This window comes from Engraulis encrasicolus, chromosome 16 (assembly GCF_034702125.1).
Source record: "Engraulis encrasicolus isolate BLACKSEA-1 chromosome 16, IST_EnEncr_1.0, whole genome shotgun sequence".
Lineage (NCBI taxonomy): Eukaryota > Metazoa > Chordata > Actinopteri > Clupeiformes > Engraulidae > Engraulis > Engraulis encrasicolus.
Genome location: NC_085872.1, coordinates 19886018 through 19896322, shown reverse-complemented (window position 1 = coordinate 19896322; position 10305 = coordinate 19886018). Strand labels below are relative to the sequence as shown.

Sequence of the window (10305 nt, the reverse complement as noted above, 5' to 3'; positions counted from 1 at the left end):
CAGGGCCGGTTATAAGCATAGGCCGGTTAGGCGGTCGCCTAGAGCGCAATGTGAAGAAAGAGCTCTCCGATGCATAATTTTGCGATATGGAAGTTTTTTTTATGAAGTCGCAATCAACAAAGCGTGGCGAAAGCGCTCCTCACGGCAAAACGCCCCTCAGCCAATCGTAATATCGCCTTCAACTGTCTCTGGGAAGTCTGTGAACCAATAAACAGACAGTCCTGAGAAAGGGGGCGGGACGAGTGACAGCGTACGATCTATTTTGAATTTGGAGACTCATTCGAGAGACAGAGGGCAAGCGCGAACAGCAATGCTGCTCTGCTGGGTGGAGAATTGTTATGTTCTCATTAAACCAGTCATTGCATGATCCAGGAGTTGCAGAGGGTGTTTTGGAAGTATGTGATTTAATCAGCAACCGTTTGTGATAATGTAAAGCCTAATAGTTATGAGGCTACTGTTTGGAATTAGAGGGAAAAGGAGCTTTGCTTTTGATCTGAGAAATCGCTAGTTAGCATTAATTAGCTAACATTATAAGTATGCCAAGCAATGAAATCCAGTAAAGCAGCTGTTAGTAGCCTACTCACTAACACCCACCTGACATCATAATACTTGCTTAGGTTGACAATGTAAAGTAAGACTGGTGCCATGTTTAAAACAAGTTTAGCTGCCATATCTCCTTCCATCCACTTGAATGAATTACCTGCTTGTTGTAAGCTTAAAAAAAAACATTGTTTCCAGACCAGAATGACATATAGGCCTACATTAATCATGTAACAGAACCATGCACAGCATGTTTTCATGCTGAGTGATGTAGTATTGCAGACAAGTGAGGCTATTTACTATATTTTGTATATTATGAAATTCAAAAGCGTGACAGCTTTTCTCCCTTTCTCTCACCCTGTCCCTCCAGTTCAAACACATAGATAGCCCCCTTCTCATTCTCCTACTCACAAATGCACCACTATTTCCAGTACAGAAATGAAATTGGTTTGGAATCATAGACAACACAAATGTGTAGCTTATTAAAATTGTAAAGCTGCCATGCTTTGTGATGCTGTAGGTAGTGTAGATAGGCTATCAATGCAGACCTCCTTGGTAGGCCTATTGTCTACACATGCATTTGACATGCAAATGTACTGTACCACTCTCCTGGCATTTCAATTCCATTTTACAATTCAAACACATTGATAACCTCCCTCTCATCTGGGGTTGGGGGCACCACCACCATTACATCCAAGACACCACACAGTGAAGGTACTTTCATGCGACTCAATCTGATGTGTTGGTCGGCTGTCCAAAAGAACCAGAAATACATTTGATGCAAAACAGTTATTGTTCTTGATGCTATTTAGTTAAGCTTACTACCGGTATTACTCTTGTGTTCTGTAAGGTATACAAAAGAAAGGGGGGGGGGGGGGGCGGGGCGCCAGAACTCAAACTCGCCTAGGGCGCCAAATAAGCCAGAACCGGCCCTGTGTCTTGGCGTCATCCTCCTCCTCCACTAATCGGTAACTTATCAGATGATGGGTGAAATATGTTAAGACATTTCAAACAGCATGTAGGCCTAAACAAAGCTATGCTCACATTCTGGTCTGGATCTGAAGTCGCTTTTGGGTGTTGAAACTGCAACAGGTGCCCACTGCCCACAGGTAAGAATCCTTTTATCCTTCAAATCATCCAGAAAAGTCCATACACAAATGCAGAGGTCCTGGATAGTACCTGCCATAGTACTTCTGCCATTTTCCTTAATGGCTCAACAGATCTGAATGCCTCTGTGGATGATGAAACGGCTGTGCCCCAATAGGTTAACACCTGAGGCCAATATCAAAGCCCATGGACAGATGGGTAATAATGATAATGTAAAGGTCACCGCCAAGATGTGCTAGTGCCATTCTTTACATAATCATTGGTTGGGTTGGCTGAACATGCAAAGGGAGTTTGACCTTGTCAGCTATAATTGTACCGATGCGGAAAATCCATATGGATACCCACAGGTCTGTGTTGATACCAAAATCAAAACATACAAAATACTTGAGTGTGCTGAACATAGAATGGGAGAGAAGAACAATCTTGTATGAAAAAAATAGTGTCTTGAGCTGTCTGTAAGCATAACCAACAGGACACTTTCAAATAAAGGAGTCAGACAGGGACTTGTGTAATATTATTTTTTATTAATGTCTTCAGCTGGAAACTGACATTTCTTCTGAGGTGATACAAGAGAAATAAAAACAAGATTGGAATGGTGAAATGACATGTACAGTATACTGTGTGTATAAGAAATGCTTTACTTCATTTAACATTTTTATTGATTCCTGTGTTAACGTATACACTTGAAATGAAAGAATAAAGTGAGAGAGGAAGTGCACAGGGGGAAAAGGTTGTGAGAATTATAGTGAACTTTCAAGCTAATCATTTAATTGTTTAAATAGACTAACTTACATATTGCAACTTCATGATTGTAAACCAAAATGCAAGGATAAAGAAGTATGAACAGAAATGCAACAGATGTGCGATGTGTCAATCACTGTATCACAACAACAGTTCACAAGAGGCTCACTGATGGCATGCCATTGCCTCCTAGAAGGAACTCAAACCCAGGGTACAGTGTGTCTGTGAACGTGGTATGGACTTCGTGCACGAGTGTCATAGTAGAGCCAGAGACGCTGTAGAAGGCCAGAGTTCCTGTCATGAGATCAACATACACTCCTACTGTATTGCATTTTGCAATTCGAGGGACTCTAATCACTTCATTTTTGTATTTGAAAACGCAGTTGTGAGTTTCCAGACTCCAGGATTGGTCATTGCATCCAAACACACTATGACGATTTCCTCTCATCCCGATGCTGCTGTTGCTTTTATATGAGACTGCTATGGAAACACTCCCACTCCATGTAACCTCCCAGTAGCAGCGTCCAGACACACCCTCTTTACATAGCACCTGAGTTGACTGAATTTGCCCACTCCAACTTTGTCTGTAGTTGCTGTCCACCCTGCTGTTGCCGTCAGAGAGCTGAAGGCCTCCAGATGCTGTGTTTGGATCCAGTGTGAAGTTAGAATAATCTGATGGAGGAGAAAAAAAGATGGAAATTACATTTTCAGTGACAGTCATTCCAGAGACGATTTATAGGAAAAGGACTTTGGCCATTCCCCCCTCCCCCTCTTTGCCTCAGTATGTGGAGTGTGTCTTTCCTCATGTGACCAGTGTTTGGCAAGTCACACACGAGTTGTAATACATAACTGATTACATGTCACTGCCTTTTCAAAGCAAACCTTTACACTACAATATTACCATATTTGAAATGTAAGGCATTACACTATACTTTTGCATTACTTAAGTTACTCTCGCCAAAATAACTAAACTGTGGATCTCATCATGAGTAATAATGCTTTCACCTCCCATCCAGGAGGTGTTTCGGCAGCATGTGGACTAAAAAGTAGCAGGTTCAGGAATAGCTTCTTTCTCAACCACCATTCTGAACACTATTAAAATCCAGGTTACAGAAAAATGTACTGTAACCTATGTTACTAGCATTCTATATAACTAACATATGTTACAGTATAACTAATGTAGCCTACCCTACCGTATATTACGTTTTTCCCCTGTAATGCCTTGCATTACTCAGTTACAGCAAAAAAGTAATGCATTTCCGTAATTAACTACTTTTGTAATATCTTACTCCCAACACATGTGACACACTTACAGTTTAGGAAATCCTCTCTGGTTTTGAGTTCTGTAAAAATTGCCTGGACTATGGACACTGTTAAGAGAGAGAGAAACGCTGACATCATTATCCTTCCACAACATCAACTTACAGTAGGCCTACCATCAAGCTCCAGTAAATCAACAACTTGTGACGCAGGTGCAACGTGTGAGCAGATGAAAAACACATTTTGTGATTTCGTAATAAAGTGTGTTATTTAGAATCTAGGTATGTCTAGCATATTTGTTGCATGAAATAATCAAGGAAAAAAACAGCATAACATAATGTGTTAATTTATGTAAAATGAATAACCTGGTGATGATACATTGGTGACCTCCCTCTTGCAGATCTCTTCCAGCTGTTTCTTTAGGGAGGACACAGATTGCGTCACAACCTCAAAAGACAGCTTTTTACTCACATGAATGCTGGGTAGGTCTTTAGATGTAGATGAGACTCTAATGGAATTAAAGGTCTGAAAAGCACAACACAGCACATATTTAGAAGAAGTTGTAAGTTGTAAAGTTCGAAGGCAGGAAAAAGTGATCAGAGATGAGAGTTCAGAAAACACTGCACAGTGTTGTTCTTTTTTCTTATCTTATTTTCTGGAGTGAAAATCTAAATCCAAAAGATCAAATAAAAGAAAAAAGAACTGTAAGCAATGTGCTGCGTTTTCTGGACTTTCTTCTGTAATCAGGTTGTGTTTTACACATATACTGAAATTTAAAAGTCTCAGTCTAAATTGTCAATCTTCAATCAGGCTTTCATCATATCTATCTGATGGAAAGTTGGACATTACTGTACTGCTGCTATAAACATCAAAGCTGGAAATAAGCAATTCAGTAAAATACAAGACCTAATAATCCTCACCTTGAGGAAATGGATGTGATCCTCTGTGTGTGAAAGCTGCCCCATTTCAGCATCTTTCCTCTTCAGCTTCACAATCTCCTGCTCCAGTTGCTTCAAGAGTCCTTCAGCCCGACTCACGTCCGCCTTCTCCTGAGCTCTGATCGACTTTGTCACCTCAGAGCACCTTTTCTCAAGTGAGTGGATCATCTCAGCAAACATCCTTTCACTGTCGTTGACAGCTGTCTGTGCAGAGTTCTGATACAAGAAGATTGGATTGTCAATCTAAAATCGAAGAGCTCTTTTCCAAAATGAGATATAACCATTTTTAGGTGGTGGGCCCAGTCTCATATCTTGTCAGTTCGTTGGTGTTAACGAGTGGCAACTTTATTTTTGCTTATATAACCCCCTGACAACCCATTAATCAATATTTTGGCTGTTGCCATCCTCAAAACTGGCACATTGGTTTATAAAAATGACAACAAATAATAGCCGACCGAGTGACGTCACGTCAGTGCAAAGTCAACGAGGCAGAATACAGCTAGCGCGTGCATGCTACCCGGAACCGTCAGATTTCATGGCAAAAAGTTACAAGTTGGGGGGTAAGTGGGCTCACTTGTTGTGTACATGCAAAAAAAAATATTTTCCTCAAACTTTCAGAAGTGCTCTTTTTCGCTGTTAATGTTCGACTGTCTGACCATCATTGGGCAACGAGAGATAAATGTCAAAAAGAGGACAGGTCTGTTCCCTCAAAGCAGTAGAGCAATGAGGTGACGGGGGTAGATCAATTCGCCAAAAAACTACGTGTCAGTAAAGAAATGCAAGCTGTGTTATTTTTTCCAGTAACAGGAAAATGGTCAGGAATGAAATACCTACGTTGTTTCAATGATTAGGTGAATTATCTGCCCATGAAAAAAGCCCGATATGCGGATAAATATTACCTTTTCAACTTTGAGGGGCGGAGATTCCCATTGACTGTGCATTATGTGACGTCACCCCCAGTCTTTTTTATTTTCGTTATTTTTTAATATAAACGTGCAACTTTTCAGCGTGGCAACAGCCAGAATATTGCTTTACATATTGTCAGGAGGTCATATTAGAAAAATCAAGTTGCCACTCGAGAGTGAGAACGAAACTCGTTTTCTAAAGGAGCTACGAAATCTAGCCCACCGTCTATTTATAGAATGCAGGGAAATTGACATTTTTGTATTGCGCATTCCAATGAATTGCATTGCAAAATGCATTTTATAGAGGTTTAAAAAGTGTTTTCTCAAAACATTTGAATGGCAAGAATTCACACATAGATGATAGGACTCCTTAACAGTCCATTCCAATATTAAAATGCAAAAAGTCAAAAATGGTGGATATAGCGTTTTGGAAAAGAGCTCTTCAATTGTTTCCTCTAGTCTTACATCATGTGACTTGTGAAATGGACAGAGAATGGGCTCATTTATGTCATTCATACTCGTATGTCTGTTATGTATGCTTTTAAGTTGGCTGTGAAATGTAATGGTGGTGAGAATGACAATAAAGTCTATCTGTCTGTCTGTCTGTCTGTCTGTCTGTCTGTCTGTCTGTCGTCTGTCTATCTATCTATCTATCTATCTATCTATCTATCTATCTATCTATCTATCTATCTATCTATCTATCTATAATCTATCTATCTGGGAGTCCTGTATGCCTTAATTTTATAGGCTATCACATCTTTCGGTAGGCTATCCCCCAAGTCAGTTCGCACCTTCAGAGTCTTCACTGCCCTCGTCAGATCCTGCTGCTCCTTCTCTCTCTCCTGGATTCTCAGCCGAAGCCTCCACTGAGTTTCTCCCAAAATCTGTCTACAGTGTATTGAAAATGAACATAATGCACATGATGAACAATTTAGCTGTGAAACGGTTGATGAAACAAACACACTCTACGAAATTAGATAGGCCTAAAAATGGTTAGTGTAAATGGTGGAAAAAAAGACTGTGATTCAAACTAGAGGCTACTGTAGGCCAGACGCTACACTACATACATAGCCCTTCGAGAAATACATGGCGAAATCATAACTGAGATGGGAAGGCGGTTCTGTCACGATAATTGACAACATACTATATATAATGAATGAATGAATATACCTTTATTGCCCCAGGGGGAATTTGTTTTGCGTTTTGGGAACACTTGAACATACAGACAATTACGACATTATACAAGGACAAGACTAAAAAACAAACAAAACATACAGAGTATTCAAAATGAAAAATAAGAAGTCCTGGTAGAATAGAAATCCTATATACATTCAGTATATTAACGTTATTATGTTAACCCTGTCTGTGCTTAATTTATTCAGCAATTGGATGCTTCTAGGCACAAAGGACGTTAACCCTCTATTAGTTCTAAAACAGGGTAACTTGTGTCCAAGTCCAGATGGGAGGAGGGAGTATTCAAAGAAAAGGGGGTGGGATGGATCATCTACTATTTTTAATGCCAAGTTGGTAGTGTACTCATCAGAGATTTGAGTGATACTTTTAACTTCTGTTCCAGTTATTTTACAGCCTAAGTGTGTGACTTTGTCCAGCATGTGTCTGTTTTTAACAGAAAGACCACCTCCCCAACACTGAATGGCAAAGGTGACCACACTTTGTATAAAAGTTAAATAAAACAATCTTAAAATCACTGTATCAACCTTGAAGCTACGAAGTTTCCTGTTGTGCCTTTGAGTATCTTGCAAGAGTTTTCTTTCCAAGCTTATTATCTATAATAGTACTTGTACTCCTCTACTGTTTCAATATCATTCCCATGTACATTAATTGGTTCAAGTGGTGGCATTTCTCTAAAATTTATAACCATTTCTTTTGTTTTTGAAACATTTAAAATTAAAGAATTTTCAGTGCACCAAGTATAGTCTACCTCTTGTCTGTAGCCAGTTTCATTTCCCATTAAGAAACCCACTATCGCAGTATCATCAGCAATCTTAAAAACAGAACATTCAGGGGTGTGGCTCACGCAGTCATTCGTGTACACACTATGTACAGTAAAGGTGATAAAACGCTCCCCTGAGGAACCCCCCTGTTTATGCTAATGGTAGATGACTGTCCATTACTTGCTCTAACATACTGCAGTCTGTCAGTCAGAAAATCAAAGACCCATTTCAAAAGTGCATAGTTGACTCCCATGGCAGAGAGAGAGAGAGAGAGAGAGAGAGAGAGAGAGAGAGAGAGAGAGAGAGAGAGAGAGAGAGAGAGAGAGAGAGAGAGAGAGAGAGAGAGAGAGAGAGATCAGAAGCCAAGCCTACAGCCCATACTTAAAACATAAAAATAGAGGTTTACTGGTGTTAATGATCTACTCTTAAATCTGGTGGGCTATATGTTTATTTATTTATTTTTCAATTATAGGGCTTTTGGGATTCTTTTCTATTTATATTTGCATCTTTATATGTGCATTGTTTTTGTTTTTGTAAATAGTTTGTGGGTGTGGGCAACCTGAGTGAGACCTTGGGAGAAGGACCAATAGCCTAATGCCACGGTGCATAGGCCTACACCTGCTGAATCAGGGCCTCAGATAATTAGGCTCTTCTCTCCACTCCACTCATGGACTCTGATGAAGATGGTCTAACCATCGAAACGTTAGTCATGTTGTGCACTTGAATAAAAAACACAAAGAAATACATCTGTGCTGCTCCGGTGTTGTCCTTCAAGATAAAAATAGAGGAATTGACTTGCCATCTTGCTAGTATATTTATCAATCATATTTTATTACTCGTCATTACCTGTTTCTCCTTCCTCCCAGCAGAAGCTGAAATGGTGTCGTGGCCTTTGTGCTCATCCACCATGCAGAGAAAACAGACACAGGTTTGGTCTGTGCGGCAAAATATCTCCAGTGGTTTCTCGTGCTGGCGGCAGATCCTGTCTTGCAGCTGAGCTGTGGCATCGACCACCTTGTGCTGGCGTCCAGGGTGCAGGTCATTATGGACCTTGAAGTGAGCCTCGCAGTACGACAACAGACAATCCAGGCAGGACTTCACCGCTTTGAGTTTTCTCCCCGTGCACACATCACACGCTGCATCTCCCTGTTCAGCATAATTACATTGAGCAGGAACAGCAGCCTCGATCCTCTTCCTGAAGTGGTCCACTAGTTGAGCAAAAACATGATTTTTGTTTAAGACGGGTCTGGGAGAGAAAGTGTGTCTGCACCGTGGGCAGCTGTAAACTCCCTTGGCGTCTTCTTGGTTCCAGAAGCCCTTGATGCATTCCAGGCAATTCTGCCCTACAATCTTAGAACGCAGTAACTCTGAAAACGGCAAACTGAGAAAAAAGGCTTCAAAGTTTTCCATATGGCGCGACAACTGTGTTGTCGGTAAATTGGTGGTGACACTTCCTGGTAATGCTTGTTTAGGATAGAAATTTAATGCACACAAAAAAACCCCAAAAAAACAACATTTATGTGTCTTTTTGCCACAAAAAACAGAGTTACTGCGTTCTTGGCTGGTATTACTGCCACAAAATGGAGTTACTGCAGGAGTTACTGCGTTCTTAGCTTGTATTACTGTCTACTCCCAAACCAGTCCCATTGGAACGTGCAGCAGTAACTCGCCGACTTACTGCGTTTTTGTTTAACCTTTTTTGGGTCATTTTTGCACTTTCAAAATGAGTTTTCTCCAAAACGGGACGGTGTTGGACCACCATTTTTGGACACAAGACAAATGAGGTAGTTTAGAACCGATTTCCGATATAATTTTTTTTTCGACCATTTTGAGTTACTGCGTTCTAGTATTGCACGGCAGAATAGTTGTGCCCACAGTTAAGACTCACTGGATCCTTCAGAATGTCCAAACAAATGGAACACATGAAAAGGTCTTGATTAGTGGCTATTGCTTCTGCCATTTTTGAAAATCACCGACAGCTCTGAATAATCCTGATGGCGACAGAACTGCTGTCAATCCAAGATTTGTTTTAGTTTCGTTTCTGCAATAGCCTAGGGTCTTTCTCAAATCCTAGGACAGTGTCCTTCCAAGTGTATCATTCCTAATTAGCCACGCCCAGTGATTGGACACCCTTTATTAGTCACACCCAGTGATTGGATATTCTGTAGAGTTCACCAAAAAGTATCCAATCACTAATTAGGCTGATACACTTGGAAGGACACTGGCCTAGGATTTGAGAAAGACCCCTAGTCATGTGCATTCAACTTCATTCAGGAAGTTGTTGCAGCACCTTTTTATAATACAGAATAATGCTACCATCTAGTGGCAAGTAAAATTAGTAGGTTGCGCTTGTGAGGAAAAGAAAAAAAAAGTCAGTGATATCTATTATGATTCAGGTGCTTAAAGGTGCACTGTGTAAGATTCTTAGTTGTTTATTTCGAGAATTCATGCTTCCCATTCATAAATGTGACCTTTTTCATGAATACGTAGCATCACCACTCAAGGGCCCAAGGGGTGCTGCAGTTTAATTTCCCTCTCCTCACTTTGAATAATAAACTAGACTGCCTGTGCAGTCGCCTTCGACTGCTTAAGGTATATCCCCGAAACGCGACGCTTCCAGTCCCCCATCATTCCTACCACTCCCGTCCACCATTTCGTAAACGTATATGATACATACAGACGTGACATGACGTACATAGGCTTAAAACCAAACGACTATTATGAAAATGAAGCAAAAAATGGGGCAAATGGTAGAGTGTAATAACAGTGTAATAACCAGTGTAACAATATTTAATACAATGTGATACCAGTGTAACACCGCCATTTTTTTTCATTACATCATGTGTTGGTGCGTAAGTG

The 10305-nt window shown here is 40.5% G+C and overlaps 1 protein-coding gene across 1 annotated transcript; it reads right to left on the bottom strand.

The window, feature by feature from the left end:
- Positions 1-2182: 2182 nt before the first annotated feature.
- Positions 2183-9406, bottom strand: LOC134466026 (tripartite motif-containing protein 16-like). The gene is made up of 7 exons (XM_063219924.1): positions 9335-9406; positions 8293-8796; positions 6283-6375; positions 4503-4802; positions 4014-4173; positions 3702-3758; positions 2183-3060 (listed from the first exon to the last, which is right to left on the bottom strand). Exons 1-7 carry the CDS (start codon positions 9404-9406, stop codon positions 2543-2545), a joined length of 1704 nt encoding a protein of 567 aa, XP_063075994.1. The 3' UTR covers positions 2183-2542.
- Between the last annotated feature and the right edge of the window lie 899 nt (positions 9407-10305).